General features: G+C 33.0%; 2 protein-coding genes across 2 annotated transcripts; one reads left to right on the forward strand and one right to left on the reverse strand.

The window, feature by feature from the left end:
* Positions 1-893: 893 nt before the first annotated feature.
* On the reverse strand, positions 894-2,959 carry LOC108839471 (uncharacterized). The gene is made up of 3 exons (XM_057006271.1): positions 2,203-2,959; positions 1,937-2,142; positions 894-1,784 (listed from the first exon to the last, which is right to left on the reverse strand). Exons 1-3 carry the CDS (start codon positions 2,957-2,959, stop codon positions 894-896), a joined length of 1,854 nt encoding a protein of 617 aa, XP_056862251.1.
* A 13,177-nt stretch (positions 2,960-16,136) lies between these two features.
* Positions 16,137-20,231, forward strand: LOC108846081 (probable aminotransferase TAT3). Its single transcript, XM_018619289.2, has 7 exons — positions 16,137-16,509; positions 18,281-18,623; positions 18,746-18,964; positions 19,118-19,177; positions 19,291-19,446; positions 19,541-19,634; positions 19,794-20,231. The coding sequence occupies exons 1-7, from the start codon at positions 16,235-16,237 to the stop codon at positions 19,967-19,969; spliced, it is 1,323 nt and encodes a 440-aa protein (XP_018474791.1). The 5' UTR covers positions 16,137-16,234; the 3' UTR covers positions 19,970-20,231.
* Positions 20,232-20,501: the final 270 nt, after the last annotated feature.

Here is a 20,501-nt window from a genome sequence, read left to right on the forward strand (position 1 = left end):
TATTGGAAGGCGCACATCGCAGGGGGTTCCGTCGAGGTGCTGGTGTGGAAGAGGGATAGTCATATTCTATTCCAGAACAGATGAGAATCCGTATCGATGGTTCTATAGATGTGATATAGGGGCACAGGTTCGTTTTCGAGCATTTGTTTTATGATTCGTTGGTTCTTATTTAGGTTCGATTGTTATATGACCATAGCTTCGATTCGTTTCAATGTAACGGAAGAAGGAAAACCATTTATTCAAGTGGGTAGATGAAGCTTTGCTAGATGAGATTCGGAGAGTAGAAGCTCAGCAAGATAGAATTGCCGACCTTATTGAAGATCTTAAAGAGAATTTGACAAAGACAGTGGAAGAAGAAATGAAGAAGCAGAAAAAAACCCTTGAACTAGGTTGTTTAGGAAGCATACTATGGCTTCTCGGAATGGCTAATCGCCAAGAATGAATGAGCTTTTGTTCTCAGTTTTTTCTAGATATGCAACTAGTTTGACGATTGGTTCTGTGTCTTGTTGGTATGGTACCAGTTGAAACACATTTAACTGAAGAACAACTTAGCTTAAAGAACCATAGAAAATTGTATAACAATGATAAAGAAAACACCATAAGAGAATAATAGATAGCAAAGTACAACTAAATGTCAAAATGATAACAGAGAACTTCGATATAACCATTGCCACAGAACTGCAAACTTGAACGGAGAACCTGTAACAGAAAGAACCATATAAGAACACATATACATCGACTATAAATACACTGAAATTGACAAGAAATATAAGTTGAGTCTTACCAGTTGGGACTGCCTATCCTATTGGTATTTTACAAGTTGCTCTGTTGTGTCCACTAATACCACATCTACTACACTTGCGAGGCTGCTTGGTTTGGGATGATTGAGATGATCAAATTTTGTCCTCAACAGTTTCATATCTGCGCTTTCTATTTCTTCCTGCAGCCTTTCTTGTCTCTGGTGGTAGCACATTGACTTTCTTAACATCTTCTGGTATGGACCAAGCATCCTCAGGAACACCAATAGGATTTATGCTTTCTTGATAAGCTTCTCTCCAAGCTCCTGTCGTATACATCAAATCAGTCAATGTGTGTGGTTGCCTTCCAACATGAAAACCAGCTTTAATTGCATGCCTACAAGGGATCTTCAAAAGGTCGAACTTTCCACATGAGCAAGTCTGTCTATCCAGATCAACTAAGCAGTCAAACATGTCACCTCTAACAAGCAATCTTCCTTCACTGACAGGGTAAACTTCAAATGTGGCGCCTTTCCTGGTTCTCCTAGCTATCTTTAACTCCACTTTTTTTGTCAGAGGATGATTATGCTTTGCAATCAGCTTCTTACGCTTATAAAACCAACGTGTCAACATTTCCCTGATACTGTCCAACAAAGGAATGAGTGGAAACTCTCTCGGCGAACGCAAAGCAGAGTTGATAGATTCTGCCGGGTTGGTTGTCCTCAGGTCGTATCGGTATCCAGGAAATTGACATCTAGCCCATTTCTGCACATCAGCATCCCGTAGGTATTTTCCAATAGCCAGACTGATATTACACACATTCGCAAAAGTCTTATCAAAATCAGCGACTCTATAAGTCTTTGAAGCCTTTGAAACCAACCCAACAAGTCCTTTCCCATGGTAGTAGGTGACCACATTATTCAACAAATGATGAATACATATACCATGTCTAGCTTCTGGATACACCTTCTTAAGCCCCTTAACGATGGACCCATGTCTGTCCGAAATAAAAGCCAAATGGCGATCATCATCTATGACAAGCTTGAGCTGTGTCAAAAACCATTCCCAAGACCGATCATTCTCTGAGTCGACTACGCCGAATGCAATAGGATACAAATTCGAATTTCCATCCAGAGCAGTAGCAACGAGTAAAACTCCTTTGTACTTATTCTTCAAAAAGTCCCATCTATCACTATAACCTGCCTCATGACTCTCTTAAAACCTCTTATCGATTGCCCAAATGCAATAAACAGGTACTGAAACCTCCCTTTGCCGTCCATCTCATAAGCTGAATGTGTCCCCGGATTAGCCTCTCGCAGCATGTGCAAGTATTTTGGTATTTTCCCATAACTTCTCTCTGGAATACCTCTTACTGCATTGATCGCATATTCACGAGCATCCAATGCTAAGGATTTCGAGATCTAACAAGCATGATCACGACGCATAATCTGTATGATGTCATTACATTTTGGCCCCTCCTTGACCCCTTCATACTTATGCATAATGAGACTGCCTATAGTTTTTGCCGAGGCAGTCTTACACGCTTTGGTTTTGCTTGAAGGTGCGCAACTATGTTGACCGACATACTTCTTGATCACGCAAAATTTAGAATCCTTCAAACACGTTGCTCGAACACTCCAACTGCATGCATCATCCGCACATCTAACATACCAAACTTTCCTATCCGTTTTGATAACTTGGTAGTCAAAGTTATGCTTCATTGCACATATCTCGAAAGTCGCCTTCAACAAAGTTTTGCTCTCAAAATGTTGTCCCGTCTTAACAACTTGGAGCAGAGAGGAGTTTAACTTACTATCTATGTTCTCGGTTTCACAGATCTCAGTACCTGCCTCATAGGCATCCTCATCAAATTCGACTCCGTCATCCTTTTCTTTCTTCTCCTCGCTCTGAGTGTCAGCAAACACAGGAGCTTCGTCACTTCTGTTCGAGGACTTGCTCTCCTCTTCATCATCACTTGAATCAGATGGCGACATGTTAAGATCAAATTCTGCTTCATCCGGATTCTGACCCTTGGCTTTAGATGTTAAACACAATAGAGTAGAAACACTCTTTTCAACATAGCCAAGAAAATTCTTAAGCTGTCTATTGTTTGCAATTATCACAGGTGGGGAAGTTGATGTATTGATCAACTCAGTAGGTAGATAAATGAACTCCAAATCACCTAAGCTATCTTCTTCCATATCAAAATCCTCCACAACCATTTCTTTTAAATCCTCTAAAGTAGAATTTGAATCCAATAGCAGTAGTCTAGCCCCTTTGTCATCAGCAGAAAAAACCCATCCACTATTTCCATCTAATTTCCAAACACCACATGTAGTATAGATATGCATCTTAGAGAAGAAGAGTTTGTGAAAACAAAGGTAAAAAAATTGGAGATGATGAACAAGAGAGAAGAATCGATTTTTTAAAATTTTTTGACAAGTAAAAATCGTGAATATCACGTTTAGGAAGTTACCATAATCTTAGGAGATTTTTAGAATATTTAGTTGCCATTTTTTCATTAATTTTCGCTAAAATTCAGTTAGATATATCCATAGAAGGCGCCTTCTAAATCTTTAGAAGAAAGAGTAAAATCCAGAATACATTTTCTACTTTTTTTAGACGTAAGAGTAAATTTTAGAAAACGTTTTCTACTTATTTTAGATAACTTGAAAAAGATAGAAGATGCATTTCGATGAAAAGTAGATACCTTTAAAAAAGTAGAATGCGCATTCTACTTATTTAGAGGTTTTGAAAATAGTAGAAAGCTAATTCTAGAATAAGTAGAAGAACTTGTTAAGTATAGAAATCGCATTCTACTACACCAATTTTAGTAGAAGACACATTTTACTTTTAGTAGAACGTTTTTAAAAATTTTTATTTGACAACTTTTTATAAAAAATAAAATTACCAGCTTGTTCATACAGTGGTTTTATTAATTATTGATATTTTTAATAATTTTTTTGATTCACAAAAGTATTTATTTTATTAGTTTTCAGAAATACAAAGGGTAAAGAGGACAAAAATTCCATTTATACCATTAGGACACCACCCTCATTTTTTTGTTCTCTTTTAGCAAATTTCCTTTAAAAAAAAGAAGGCTTATTGGATTAAGGGTTTAGAACATTTTTTTCTTAAAAAAAAGGGTTAACCAGTAGTGGTAGTCCAGTGGCGCTTGAGAAAATAAACCCAATACGGCGAACCACGGTTCAAACCTCATTGGTCACACGGATATGAATTATTGTTTTCGGTTCATTTGAATTCCCAGAAGAGAGTTTATCCGTAGACTGTACCTCCATCTGAAAGTTAGGTATGTGTTTTTAATAGATCCGGGTTTAATCTTTTTTTCTCAAAAAAAGAAAACATTTTGAAGTTTTTAAGATTTCGTGGAATCTAGGTGGATTCTGACAAGGGCAATTTTCCTAAAAATAATATTTTCAAATTACTGTCACAAAAATAAACTCTAAGGAGTAAATGACCAAAATATTTTATTTAATAGGTAAAAAGATTCTAATACTCTAGATATATAACTAAAAATAAAAAACATTTTTATATAGTTTTAGATTATATGTTTTAAATTCGAACTTTTTAAAAAAAATTTGGAAACTCTTTTTCGAATTTTTTTTTCAAAGTTTTTTTTTATAATTAGAAAATACTTTTTGAAACTATTTTTTAATTTTTATTTTAATATTTTTTTATTTTATAAAATTTTAAACTTTGATTCCAAATATCCACCCTTTAACTCAAAACTCTAAGATTTGGATTAGTTAACCCTTTTGGTACAAGTTTATATTTACCTTTTTTAATGAAACATTTTGGTCATTTATCCTTTTTTTTATTAATGGTCATTTATCCTTAGAATCTATATTTGTGGCGAAAAACTTTTTAGTGCTATCCTTAGGTTTTTCTCTTCTGATAATACGTGGATAATATATGATGATAAATGAAACAAAAATAATTAGAGTTTGAAAATTTGGTTTACACTTATTTTTAAAATAAAAATTATAGAGATTTAAAATTTGAACAGATTTGAAATATTAGAATATTTAATACAGTTTTTACTTATTTACAAATTATTAGTAATTATTAATAATATTTAATTATTTTATCGATATTTTATATAGAAAATATATTATGAATACTGAAAATTTTGATTTCAAATGAATGTTTTTTTTCATATAAATGTATATTAAGATTGAAAATGAAAAATACTTTATAACAAAAGTTCAAATACCATCACAAGAAAATGTTGTATTTCTATTTTTTATTTATAACTATAAATTATTTTCAAATATTTATCAATTTTATTTGATAAAGATCAAATTTCAAACTTTTAGTAAGTTGAATTTTTAACAAATTTTATCTAAAATCCTTATGGGGGATAGTTACTCTAAGAAATCATTTCTCTTGCTTAGAACAAGACGCTGGTTTTCTTAACCTATTTAGGATGATTTTCGGTTCTCAGACCGAGTTCTCTTTCTGCATCAAAGTAAAATGGAAAACTTTTACGTAAGGAAAATCTTTTTATAATTCACGATATAGAACAATCTAACTTAATTTTCCACTACTATGACTTATAAAACGGGTTCCTAAACCCTAGAATAAAGAATCAACTATTTACAACTTCGACAATAGAGTTAGGTAGCTAGAACTAGGGTTACTAGACCTAAAATTTGTAGTTCCGACTATACTGATTAATAATACAATACTTTTAATCATTGACTTTTGTCCTTACTATTTTCTTCATGTTTTGTAGTATCACGAAGAACCTTGTTCAAATTTATTTTAACAGTTTGGGAATAAAGGGAGGGGGTAACCAAGACTATGTGACGATGATAGGAAGTGAGCATATCGAACCACCTTGGGCCACCACAGTTAAGATTGAACTATGAGTGCAGTTCGAAGCCATGCAAAATCTAATCGCCGAGATGAACATGGCACAAAAGTAGCCAAGTCAATATTTCACACCTAGAAGACCTTCTACTTGGATTCGCCTATGATAGGTTGATCCCGACGATTACTATTAGCAAGATGGGGCTCCATACTCATTGTTGTACGTCCACAGTAGAGGAAGACGTCCATCTACAGAAGACATAAACCACATAGTCAATTCGACGGCTACCAAGGCATGAATTGACCTAAAAGACTATCTCCACCGACATGTCTATGGAGAACGAATCCCTGCGGTCATCACCAACAAGATGACGTCCCTGTTCATGGCAGCACGTCTATAACCCTATATATTGGCTCAGGCTATAGTCTCCAGCTTATCGGCAGGGACACTCCATGCTCCATGAAGCATATCGAAGCTCCATGCTCACTGCAGCATCTCGACGATCCCATTATCTATTCTGACCATGCGTCTTCTACAATAGATGACTCCTATCAACTACGGAGCCATGTGCCTATGAGGCTCCGCGCCTCCTCAAAGCCACGTGTCTATCAGGCTCCGCGCCTCCACAAGGCCACATGCCTATCAGGCTCCGCACCTCCACAAGGCCACGTGCCTATTAGGCTCCGCGCCTCCATAAGGCCACGTGCCTATCAGGCTCCGCGCCTCCATAAGGCCACGTGCCTATCAGGCTACGTGCCTCCATCAGGCCACATGCCTCCATTAGGCTCCGCGCCTCCATCAAGCTACGCGCCTCCAATATATGAACTACGAATGGCTTGATCCCCTTCCAAGGGGTACGTAGGCAATCCCCACTGTAGGATGCATCTATAAATCCCAAACACCGTCTACGGTTCCATGACTTAAAACCTAGAATATACCTTGAGAACGAGGAACCATCGACTATACATCATGAAGATCTTGCGGCCTTCATGAAGACCTTGTGGCCTTAACCACAGATAGGCAGCCCCTGCCTAACGACCAATATCCCTTGCTGATACCAAGGCATTGACGATACATACTGGCCCATATCCTTATGGCAGTATCCTATAAGCATTGATCTCCTGGTTCATCTACCAATGAAGCAAGAGAAAGCACTACGACTACTTGTCTCCTTCCTCCTATCATTCCGTAGGCTGAGCACAAATCCCTTGTACCAGAAAATACCCTAACACCTCCCACGCTCGGTAATGATAGGATGCAAAACACCTGCATAAACATTGCAAATAAATAAGATCACAAGTAATAAAACCCAAAGGTGCATGAAATCTAAACATACCTACGATATTCAAGAAAGTAGAAAACTCTGTAGGGCCATAAAATCGTATCTCTCAATCAACCTCTTCTCAAATACAGGCCCCTTCATATCTATTTAGGCAATTCATCAACAATATAAAGGTTGCTCCTAGGATAGGGAAATAATCGACCTCGCCACCGTTAAAAGGAGCCAAATAATATGCGAAGAGAACTTCATTTATCCCCAAAGATATGTTCTCAAGCTCTCTAAGGTTCTGAATTGCTACAAAGGTCTTCCAGGTGGGAGGGTTAAGCTGTACATGCAAAATCTCAAAGAAGTCAGAAATACTAGGTATCAAGTCTTGGATCTTATCCTTAAAACAGATTCAAAGAACGCCTTATGGACCATTACCTCCTCCACTCTGAAATTAGAAACACAATCTCAGGGGCTTGAAAAACGAAGAAAATCTGGTATGGAATACCTCTTCATCCATCCCTAAATGTTGTCATCTCCAATTATCGACGAAAAAGATTTTATCGGGTTCCTGACATTTTTATTTGAACAAAACCAAAATCCAAACACTAAAATAACAAAATCCAAACCGTGGAAGCCCACTTGGTCTAATGGTTTGACTAAAGGTTCATTAATATTTCTATATTATGAGGTTTGGGATTCAAGCCCAATAGAAGGCGAAATATGCGAATTAATAGAGAAAAGACGTACAAAAGATCTTGAGCATGGAGTAAGGAATACTGTAGAGCATAGATCCTATAGGGTGGTTCAGGTGATGTATCATATGTGAATCCTCATAAGACATGTAAAATTGTCAGCTGAAAAATCATATGTAATATTTCTCATAATTTGTGATATCATAATTATCCAACATTAAAATTAAAAAAAAAGTAACCAAACTCAAATTCATAAATAATCAAACTATTACAATATTTCTTGAACGGTAAACCAAAATTTACAAGAATTTTCACACCAAAAGACACTTTCCAACATTCCAATTACACTATAAGATACTTCACACTTGAGACACACTTTCTCTTGTAGAAAAGACTTCTATGACCCTAAAGTAAAGAAAATGGTATATATTGAACCTAATTCATTGTTCAACGCTTCCTTCTCATACATCACACTAACATCTCTCCTCTTCTTATTCTTCTTTATTGTTTTTCTTCTTTCACTTTATGTTTTCATATTCTACTTTATGTTTTCATTTACTTTTATCTCAAATTATAAAATATATTAAACAAAAATAATTGTCATAATAAATTATATATAAAATTCTCTATCTTTAAGATCCATTTTCATATATATATATATATATATATATATATATATATATATATATATATATATATATATAAATGTATGAACAAAATTAAATGTGGAGTGGACACCAAAGAGTGGAAAATAAAATGAAAATTATAGATTAGTTGTGGACATGGATATCTAAACACGGAGGTCGTTACTTGATACCTTTAAAAATTTGTTCTTCGCCATAGTCTTCGGTAAAGAGAAACCCACATAACCACGTTTCTACCATTACTCCCACTGTCACAGGCACCGCCGATGCCCACCATAATCGAGTTTCGATTCTAACCCATTAAAGATCTCATCTTTCAAACCGCTGTACATCGATCTGTTGCAGACTTCCCATGTGATCACATCCAATCCGACTCAACTAGCTCTCGATCTCCATAAGACAACTCGATCAAAGTTGTCTTAACCATTGGTAGAGCTATCTTATCAGATCGAGAGCTAGTTGCGTTGGATTAGATGTGGTCATGGGAAAGTCTACAGCACACGGGTGTACATTGGATCAAAAGATAAAACCTTTAGCGAGTTGAAACCAAAACTCGATTGTGGTGGTGACAACGGTGGTCCTCTGAAACTTTTGTTCACCACTCCAGTCCGCCGCGTTTTTTTTCTTCACTATGTTGAGCTGGAGATTTCAAGCTTCGTTGCTCTTTGTTCAAGCTCAAGACGGTGTGATCTCCCATCTCTTATACACAAATTATAATTTAAACACTCCAGTCCGCCGCATTTCTTTTTTCTTCACTATGTTGAGCTGGAGATTTCAAGCTTTGTTGTTCTTTGTTCAAGCTCATCAAGACGGCGTGATCTCCCCTCTCTTATACACAAATTATTATATTTTAATTAAAGAACATTGGTGATTAACAGATGAAAAATCATCCACGGAATTTTGCTCACATTATAGAAAAAATTGTGTACACATGAATTTGTATCCACATTTATACCATCCACATTTTTGTGTCCATATTTTCATTAACCAATATTTCTGTGCACACATTTTCACAACCCACCTTTTCATTTTTCATCTTGATATTCATCCACATATTTTGCATACATGTCAAATTTCTGTAAAATTTCAAATTTATAATAGTAGAAGTAAACCATCATACATATTCTTTGCATTTACTTGATTCATATGTCCACAAGTTATTCGTCATCCACAATTCGTCGTCAACAACTCGTCATTCATAATTTGTCGTCCACAACTTTTCATTTTTTCACAAGGGCAAATTTGTCAAAACATACCTAGTTCCCACCAGAAAGTGCTTTACATCTGGAAAGTGTCTCTCACTGTAAAACAAAGACAAAAAGTGTTCTTAGGGGTAATCAACTCAATTTACAATCGAACTGCAACCAAACTAAAAATTTAAAATAAAATTTTAGACTCTAGATGAAGTTTATGATAAACATAAATTATAAAATAAAAAATAGTTATTTTCCTGCACGATGTGCATACATAAAAGTTTTGAAATTTAAATTATATGTAAAATAAAATTTTGTTAATTTTTAAATTTTATGATTTGTTTACAGTATTTTATTCAATTATCTAAAAAAGTTTAAAATAAATATTATTTGAAAATTTAAATTTAATAATATATATGTATATATTTCACATTATAATTTTGGAAAGATTTTTTCTCTATTTCTTTTGGTTAAAATATATCAAATCAAATTTTATAAATTAAAAAAAACTGTTAGGTATATAATTACCAAAACATAAACTAAATAATATTTTTAAAATTTGTAAATATTAAAAAGAAGCTAATGGTATTGGGATAAATAAATTACAATCTAAATAAACTGCATAAAATATTAAAGAACTGTTTAGTAATTAAAATTATATAATTATAAAAATGTAATTATATAATGTTTTTAAAAAATTAAAAAATTATTATATTTATATTTCTAATATTTATATTATTTATTGTTACATTAAAGATGATCTATAATTTATTATCATATTTATTGTTATATTAATTATGATCTATAAGTTGTTATCATATTTTAAAAAACTTACCAAAAATATAAACCAATATTAAATCTAAATCTCTATGTCACAGTTTGATTTGATTCATGTCATCATTGTTATTGTGTTAGGTCATCATTTTTCTTTAAAAATTAATTGGGAAAATTGTTTTTTTAGCCCAAAAAAACAACAAGTATGTCCTTTTAGTATAATCTCTCTTACTTTATGTCCTATTAGGCTAAATTTTTTTTAAATGGCAATACTACCCTTAAATTTCAATTAAAAATTCAAAATTACAATTAAAAACTAATTTTAAATATTAAAAATATATTTTTTACTAAAAAAGTTTAAAAAGTTAAAATTAAAATCTCAATTAATATTTTACCCCCCAAAACGAATTTCTTTTTTTAAGAATTTTTTTAATATTTTTTTTTTAAGTTTTTTTACTAAATGATTTTTTTTAAAAAAATATATTTTTTTAAAATATGTTTTTAAAATCTAAAAAAGTTTTTACTAAAAGAAGTTTTTTTAAAAAGTTTTTTTCTTTTTTTTTAAATCAATTTTAATTAATAAATAAGAAAACAGAATATTCCCAAATATTCTCTTATAATATTATCCTTATCCGTAGAACATGTATTCTAAAATAGGTAGAATAAAGTAAACATGTTAGAAACCGATTTCTAATAGTTTTAGATTTATAGTAATATGTAGATTCTGATTTCTACAGGTTTTAGATTTTTAGTAATGTGTAGATTTTGATTTCTACAGATTTTAGAACTATTGGTTAAGCGTAGAATGTGTTTTCTAAATATTTTTAGATTACTATTATTTAATTAGAACACATATTCTAAACATAGTAGATTCAATGAAAAAAGTAGAATACATTTTCTACTATGTAGAATGTCAATTCTACATTTTTTAGAACAAAATATGAATTTATGATTTAAACATTTTTTCAACTTAAAAAATATATCTATAATTTGATATAAGTATTTCATCATTATTTACTATTTTTGAATTTTTTTTTGTTTGTTAAACTATTTATTTGATTTATTTTAGAAAATACTAAAGGGTACTACAGAAAATACTAAACTCATATACACAACATACTATCTTCTCTTCCCATCTCCAAATCTCATCGTCATCGTCATATACTCCGGTGAAAAAGTTCGACGCCAACTCTCTCCGGTGACTAATTCCGGCGTCAAAACGATCATGTGATGCTGAGTTGTACGGTGAGATCCTGCGAAGAAGATGCAGCGAGATCCAACGACGTTGACGATGATGACGAGTTCCCGGCGAGATCTGATGACGTTGACGATTTCCGGCGAGATTAGACGACGCTCATGATTTCTCCGACGAGCTCTCTGACGACTTTTCCAGCGAGCCTTTCGACGAACCTGAAAAACTTGACGAGATCCGACGAACTGACCAAGCTCTCTCACGACGTCAACGAAGGTGACAAGATAATAGATGAGATTTTTGTTCTATTTCATTAATTTTATTTTGATTTCTCAGAATCGATGTGCGATGTGTTTCTGGGAAAAGAAAAGGAGTTTTTCTGAAGAAAATTTTCATCCTCAAATTTATAAAACCTTATAAATATAGCCATGACGAATATAGTGTTTATGCATTATCGATTTGATATATTTTGTTTTTAAAAGTGAGTGCTGATTCGTAGGAACAATATGTGATTGGCTTGCATTCAGATTTTGAAGATCGACGAGGTTGGTGAGTTGTTTGAAGAAGCAAGAGGGACTCTGAACAACAACGTAGTTTGTACGATCAAAGAATTACATATTTATAAAGCTTTATAAAAGTTGTAGAGTTGTCTTCTTAATATATTATTATACTTGTAGATGGAGCTCTTAGGGAGGACAAGATGCTGATTACACTTCTTTCATTTGTGATCTTGGTTCTTCTCACATTCTATTCTCCATCCACAAGATTTAAAGTACGTAGTAGTATTTATAAAACTAAACCTTGAAATGAGATTGTTTGATTCTGATCACAAGCATGGTCTCTGTACAGTCTACATAGAGGGTTGATGAAATATATCTCTTGTTGAAGGACGTGGCTCTTTCACCAGATATGTCATTTGTGTTGATTGTCTTTTGGAGGGAATTTAGAAAAATTAACTTATAAGCCATTATAAATCAGTTTATAAACGTTTATAAATCATTTTTAAGTTTCTTATACTCATTCTACCTAGCATTCTTCAAAAGACTTCTCAAGTTCACACATTTATATGTTTTTTATAATCATTTTAGATGTGGAAGATTTGATTCAAAAATCACTTGAAGTTGCTGGCTTTGTTGCAACCAACTGTTTGACCAAATGATTTTAAGAGGAATGAAAGAACATTAACACAGGGCCTTGAGTAAAATGCAAAAGACATGACGATTTTGACTTTTTTGTCTTCTATGTTTGCTTTTCTGAAAAGTATCTGTTAAATTACATTTAGGTTGAATTTTTTTCAAATATGATCTGTTTATGTGATGTTGAAGAAGTTTCGATTTTGAAATTATACGTTCTGATATTTATAAGTCCTTATAAATTTCATATTATAGAAAGACTTATGGTTTTATAAGTTTTGATGTTTGAATCTACATTGTTTATCTTCCTTTATCTATAGTATAATGTCTGAAATCTCAATATCGATCAGTTTCTAGGAATGGAGAAGAAGTTTTTTTATATGAAGTTTTGAAATTTCAAATTTATAAAACCTTATAAATTTATCCATGAAGAAGATAATGCTTATATATTATGTCTTTTGATATATCTTGTTGATCTTTTCTACTTTGAGTATTTTTGTGTTGTATATACTATACCTTTTTGTTGTACTAACCCTTTTTGTGGCTCAGATTATACTTGTAGATGGAGCTCTTAAGGAGGACGAGCCTCTGATTCCACTTCCTTCATTTGTGATATTGGTTCTTCCCACATTCTCTTCTCCATCCACAAGAGTTAAAGTAAGTAGTATATTTATAAAACTAAACATTGAAATGAGTTTGTTTGATTCTGATAACAAGCATGGTCTCTGTACAGTCTACATAGAGGGTTGAGGAAATATATCTCTTGTTGAAGGACGTGGCTCTTTCACCAGATTTGCCTTTTGTGTTGATTGTCTTTTAGAGGGACTTTAGAAAAATTAACTTGTAAGCCATTATAAATCAGTTTATAAACGTTTATAAATCATTTTTGAGTTTCTTATACTCATTCTGCCTAACATTCCTCACAAGAATTTTCAAGTTCACCAGATTTGCCTTTTTTGTTGATTGTCTTTTGGAGGGACTTTAGAAAAATTAACTTGTAAGCCATTATAAATCAGTTTATAAACGTTTATAAATCATTATAAATTGTTTTATAGACCTTTATAAACTATGATTAATGAATTTATATACTCATAGATAATTATATAAGGGTTTCTTCAAATCTTTATAAATGATTTTATAAATCCTTATAAATAACTTTAAATATTTTTATAAAACTAAAGAACACGTGCAGGCTTTGTAAAGAGATGATGATACGTGGCCGATTATATAGCACATGCGGACAGCAAGCAAGGCTCCACCGCTTCAACTCTTGTAAATGGTTTTCATAATCCATTATAAATTTTTTTTTTTATTTCTTATCAATGATTCATAAATAATTTACAAAGATTTATAAGAAATTATAAACACTTATAAATATCTTTGGAAAGATTTACTTATAACTTTTTGTAAGGATTTGTAAATTCTTCTAAATGATTTGTTAACTCTTATAAATTATATTATGAAGATTGTTAAACTCTAATAATATTTTTATAAACCCTTATATCATATAAGTTATATGTGGATTTATAAAATCTTATAAATTATTTGTAAATTCTTATAAACGATTTATAAAGTCTTATAAATGATTTTATAAACTCTTATTGGCATAAAAACATAAATTGGCACAGTTTAAAAAGGGCCAAATTGAAACAGAGGTCAACATTTTTTTGGACAACAGAACAAAGGTCAACATAAGAAAATAAAAACGTAATGAAAGCGGTGAGATGAGACACACGTCAAGGAGATAAGCCTTGCTTGGAACACGTCAATCAACACTTGTTTGCTTCTGAAGATACGGCGAGCTCCGACTTCCACAACTCCTTCAATCTCTTCTAAATTTTCAATCTTCAAACTTCAAATACTAATTAAAATTGATCTATAAACAATATAAAAGATGTGGGATCATTACAACAATGTTCGTGCTTTCATAATCTCAAACCTTAATACTATGTTTGTTAATATTTTTAATAATGGTCTAAACATAAACATCTCAACACTGCAAGTAATAGACACTACATCTCAACACTAGAAGTAATAGACACTACTACTCTATTGCTAAATCGTTCTTCTTTATAAAGATTTATAAATCGTCGAGTTGTACTTTTAACAATATCCAGAAATCCAGATTTATAAGGGATTATAATTCTGTAAAAAAATGCAGTGTTCGCTATTCCAAAATCTTAATCTCAACACTGCAAGTAATAGACACTACATCTCAACACTAGAAGTAATAGACACTACTCCTCTATTGCTAAATTGTTCTTCTTTATAAAGACTTATTAATCGTCGAGTTGTACTTTTAACAATATCCAGAAATCCAGATTTATAAGGGATTATAATTCTGTAAAAAATGCAGTGTTTGCTATTCCAAAATCTTAATCTCAACATTGCAAGTAATATACACTACATCTCAACACTAGAAGTAATAGACAATACTCCTCTATTGCTAAATCGTTCTTCTTTATAAAGACTTATTAATCGTCAAGTTGTACTTTTAACAATATCCAGAAATTCAGATTTATAAGGGATTATAATTCTGTAAAAAATGCAGTGTTCGCTATTCCAAAATCTTAATGTCAACCCTGCAAGTAATAGACACTACATCTCAACACTAGAAGTAATATACACTACTCCTCTATTGCTAAATCGTTCTTATTTATAAAGACTTATAAATCGACGAGTTGTACTTTTAACAATATCAAGAAATTCAGATTTTTAAGGGATTATAATTCTATAAAAAGTGCAGTGTTAGCTATTCCAAAATCTTAATCTCAACTTGAACTCCAAATCAACCTTGTTTGCCTTTTGGATAAAAGAAAATGTTTACTACATTCGTTGTTTCAGATTTCGTTCAGAAATACACAAAATCGAAAGGAGATATACGCATACCAGCTGGGAAACTTGAACAGGAGAAGGATTCGACATCTGATCCACGGTGTGTGAGAGAGGGATGAGATGACGATTGCGTGAGAGAGAGAATCCGTGTGTTAGCTCGTCGGAGATCTCAACGAAACGGTGACGATGACTTTCGATGACGACGACTACGACGATTCGATGACGACGATGACTTTCAATGACGACGACGACGATGATGACGACGGATCCGGAGGAGAGAAACGATGGTCTCGACAGAGAGAAGAAGGTAGCGACAGAAAGATGTGATATGTTAGAGATAGGGTAGGGTTAATTTAGTCTTTTTCACACTACTGAAAAGTGTATTGTGAAAATGTCCCTAAAGTGGTGGTAAACTTGAATTGTGGTACTACACAAAGTGTAGTTATGAAATTTCTCCAATATTATATAGAGGATAAATATAAAAATAAAAATAAAATAAACATATCATGGATCAGAATCTAGTCTTAGTTACATAGCAGTCTAAATGAATACGTATTATTGGTCAAACTTATGTGGCATTGAGTCAAAAATAGACAGCCCCTCTGTTTGTAATAAGGGAATGGGCACGTTATAGTTATTAATAATAACGTATGGATACATGTACTGAACTAACAACTATCAGCTTCTTTCAATATGTACTGTCCAAATATTGCTGCATGTTTTTTGTGTTGAAATTTGACTTTTTTTTATTCTGCTGAAAAAAAATCTTGTTATTTTATTCTGTGCGACCTTTATAAAGGGCTCGACAGGGATGAGATGTGCCCACAACAAACAAACCTGAATTCATTACTAAAAGAAGTACCTAAGCCCTTTCTCAATAAAAAGGAAAAAAACTAAAAGAAGAACCTTCACGCAAAACGTAGATAATCGATGGCGAGCAACGGTAATGTCAACTGCACTGCAGACGACGTTGTTTGGAAGTTCAAAGGAAACGGTGCGACGAGTGATGCAGCTGCGGTCACGTTGAGAAAACTCGTCTTTGGAATGTTTAAAAACTGCAACTTCAACAATGGAAAAACTATTTTGCCCTCCACGACTCATAGCTTCAAGACTTGCCCTGAAGCGGAAGAAGCTGTGGCTGCAGCCGCCCGCTCCGGCACGGCCAACTCATATGCACCTAGCCCTGGAATTTTTAACGCTAGAAGGTTTGATCTGAATCTATACTATTAAAGCAGAATCCTATTAATTTTTTTACTATAAATACCCTTTTATGCCACTGATTTATCAAAGATAACGATTCTTTCATTAAGGTTATTTCAATAAATTAGTCAACTAATAATTTATTTCTAATTTTTTCGTTTGTAATTAATTGGGCTCGGTAAACAATTGATATATTAGGCCCACGTTTTGAGACAAACATTTCGGACCAACTTTAAATGTCAATATTTTAAACAACTCTTCAATCATAATTATATTTTCTTTTTCCAAATCAAACAAGCACAATAACCGATCTAAACCGGGTAGGAATCATTCTAAACATACAGATATTACTCAATTTCGGGTCGGGTTCGAGTCGGGTCTTTCCAGGTCCGGGTGGATTCGATTCTCATGCATAAGAACCTGAAAAATAACCAAATAACCAAAATATCTAAAACGGGTTCAGTTATTTGTACTCAAAATAACAAAAGTATCCGATTCAGTTCAAATTTTTGTATCCAAATTACTCAAAAGTAACCAAAAGTAACCAAAAATATCTATTCTATACAGTTTGTTTGGGTAAACTTTTATCCAAACTATCATATTTTATCCAAAAATACTCAAAAGTACTAAAAATAACTATTATAGTTAACTTATGATATTAATTTAAAATATTAAAATAATTATAAATATAATTATAACATATATTTTTAGATATATATTCACATTTCGGGTATCTTCTGGTACTCATTTGGTTCTCGGTTCGGATCGGATTCGGATCGGATATAGCAATTTAGAATTCATTCGGATATTTACCCCGGGTCTAATCGGATTCGGGACCCTGATTTTTGGGTCGGTTTTGGGTTGGTTCTTCGGATCCGGATATTGTGATCAGGCCTATACTTATTTAAAATGAAACACGATAAAGAAAGATAAAAAACTTAAGTCTTTTATAAAAAAACAAATATACAAAAATATGACATTTACTAAATATTTGTCTTGAAAAAAATAAAGGAAAATAAACTCGCGCTTTAAAAGCGCGGGTCAAAATCTAGTATTCATTATTATATCAAAAACAGAAAAGTAAAAGTTTATAAGAGCACCCTTAACGGATAGAAACTATTAGGTATCTTAACTACAAAATATTATTATTTCTGATTTATCAATTAAAAAATTTTGCACCAAAAAAAATTACAATTTTGTTTCTTTGGAAAGACAAATCAAATCATAGACAGACATGTGGAGGATAAAATTCTAGAGAATATCTGTAATCTATTCATTTAAAAACTTTTTGAGTTGGTTTTTCCCTTTTCTTTCCAAACATTAGAACTGCTCTAAGAGCAACACTATCACAGTGTTTTATGGGTTTTTTAAAACGAGGGAACCTACAAAATTGTTAAAACCGAGGGGAGAACTGCCAAATAAGAGGCGAATTAGGTTGAGTTCTTGTACTGTTCACATGTTCCACTGATATGTGGCGGTCCGCGATTGCTTCTTTTTAATTTTTTTTAATCGGATAAAAAAAAGCAAAAATAAGAACCTCTATTTGGTGTTCCGCAATAATGATATTCAATCTCTACCTAAGATTATTTAATTAGTATTTTCATATATTATATTTCTTTAATGAATTAAATTTCAGTTTTTAATAATAGTTAAATCAGTCACAAAGAAATCAAAGATACAAAAGATTTTTATTGCTGAGATATCTTCTAAAAACTTTTAATAGAGTTTGCTCGTAAGATGACATTTCGAGTGACTAAATTGTATTTTTTTTCTCAGAGCCGTTGCAGATTATCTAAATGGTGAGCTTCCTACTAAGCTAAGGCCGGAGGATGTGTATATCACGGGCGGATGCAACCAAGCGATTGAGATTATAATAGATTCTCTCGCAGGCAATCCAGCAGCCAACATTCTGCTTCCTAATCCAGGATATCCTCACTATGATGCTCGCGCTACTTACACCGGCGTCGAGGTTCGCAAATACGATCTCCTCCCGGAAAGAGATTTTGAGATTGATCTGGACGGCCTCGAGGCTGCTGCCGATAAGAATACAGTCGCACTTGTTCTCATCAACCCCAACAATCCATGTGGAAACGTCTACACCTACGATCATCTTAAAAAGGTGTAGTTACTTTCATATATATAGCCTTTTTATATGTGTGATATCATATCACTAATATGTATAATGTTAGAATTTTTATTAAGTATAAGAACTAACAGGTTTTGTTATTGATTGATCTTTAGGTTGCGGAGATGGCTAGGAAACTTGGTATAGTGGTTATATCCGACGAAGTATATGATCAGGTTGTATATGGCGAAAAGCTCTTTGTTCCAATGGGGATATTTGCATCCATAGCTCCGGTGATCACGCTCGGATCCATATCCAAAGGATGGGTTGTACCTGGCTGGAGAATCGGCTGGATGGCCATCAACGATTCTAATAGCATTCTTAAACAAGCAGGGGTTAGTCTATTTCCTCTAACTAATTTCTTAATTAAAAGGAGTTTGTAGACGTATAAAGAGTATAATATAACTGTAACCAGCAATTTAATTATATGATTTGTGGACATTCGTTAGAAAGTATAATTGAAGTTTTTGGCCTTTTCCTGACCCCAGGTAGTCCAATCAATAGAGGATTGTCTTGATTTAACTCCACAACCGTCATTTATTCTTCAGGTTGGTAGTCCATGGCTATCAATTACTCATAACAGCTCTTACCATAGAGTTTCGGTTTTCTAATAAACAAACGTTTCCAAATGATGTTCATCCTTCTGTATTGATTTTCATAGGAAGCACTTCCTGAAATATTGGAGAAAACACCAAAGGAGTACTTCGCCAAGAAGAACAAAGCTATGAAACGCAATGTAGAGCTTTCACTTGAGAGGCTACGGGACATTCCTTGTCTGTTTTGCCCCAAGAAACCTGAATCTTGTTCTTACTTATGGGTATTTTATTTGATTTTTAACTCATTATTACAGAACATAAACTCATAATCTACATTTATATGAATCATAACTATGTAAATGATTTATTTTGCAGTTAAGGCTTGACACATCAGTGCTAGATAATATAAAAAACGATCTCGAGTTTTGCACGAAGCTAGTCAGTGAAGAAAGTCTAGTCCTTGTACCAGGTATTGATCTGTTAATATATACAAATATATACATATGAAAATCACGTATAGTTATCTACATCCATATGCATTAGGTTTCAATTAGTTAAGCTTATTGATCTGCAATATGATCAATGTTTTTGTTTATTTATTTATATTTTTTTTGTTGGACTTTCGTAGGAGTGGCTTTAGGAGCGAAGAATTGGGTGAGGATCTCGATTGGCACTGAAGAACCAGAGTTAGAGGAGACCTACGACAGATTAAAAAGTTTCTACGGTCGTCATGCCATTTCTAAAGAAAGTATTAAACCCAATGGTCATACGACCGTTAATCAGAGAGTTGTCGCTGTCATCTGATTGTAGTCAGCTTATGCTACAAGTCCATTAGACTTGCTGTTATCTCTATATGTCTCGTGGTAATGAAATAAAGATTTCAGAAAACTACATGAATACTTATCCGCCTTAGTTCCCCCCAAAATGTTCGACCAAGAACTCGAAACCGTAAATACATGAAACCCTTCCTCCCGCTAGCTGAGACTTTGGTTTGTTTATATAATACAGGTTAGACTATCAGTTCGTTTTTTTCCGAAACTTAACTATCAGTTTGTTAATACTAAAAAAAACAATTTAAAATATGGTGGGTAAGGGCAAAGCGGGTTCTGAAACTCATAATATTTGAAACAATTAAGGAATGAGGGTTAAATTGTCGATACACATGTTTTTCCTTAATCAATTTAGAGTTGAATAATATATATATTAGGCATTTAAACTTTGGGGGCCAAAAGCAAATATTTCGTACTCTATCCAAAACGAAATTGAACAGAAGGTCATCACAGGTCCTCTTTCGTTTTTCTTTCTATTTTTTTGCTTAACTGTAAATAGTAAGACC

Source organism: Raphanus sativus, chromosome 3 (assembly GCF_000801105.2).
Source record: "Raphanus sativus cultivar WK10039 chromosome 3, ASM80110v3, whole genome shotgun sequence".
In the NCBI taxonomy this organism is placed as follows: domain Eukaryota; kingdom Viridiplantae; phylum Streptophyta; class Magnoliopsida; order Brassicales; family Brassicaceae; genus Raphanus; species Raphanus sativus.

Bases quoted from the DNA above. Each gene is read 5' to 3' on its own strand.
- LOC108839471 (XM_057006271.1), bottom strand. From the start codon at position 2,959: ATGGTTGTGGAGGATTTTGATATGGAAGAAGATAGCTTAGGTGATTTG. The intron at 2,143-2,202 runs GTAATGACATCA...CGAAATCCTTAG, and splicing joins GGTCAAGGAGGGGCCAAAAT to CATTGGATGCTCGTGAATAT. The intron at 1,785-1,936 runs GTTATAGTGATA...TTTTTGACACAG, and splicing joins TTAAGAGAGTCATGAGGCAG to CTCAAGCTTGTCATAGATGA.
- LOC108846081 (XM_018619289.2), top strand. From the start codon at position 16,235: ATGGCGAGCAACGGTAATGTCAACTGCACTGCAGACGACGTTGTTTGG. The intron at 18,624-18,745 runs GTGTAGTTACTT...ATTGATCTTTAG, and splicing joins CCTACGATCATCTTAAAAAG to GTTGCGGAGATGGCTAGGAA. The intron at 19,178-19,290 runs GTTGGTAGTCCA...TGATTTTCATAG, and splicing joins AACCGTCATTTATTCTTCAG to GAAGCACTTCCTGAAATATT.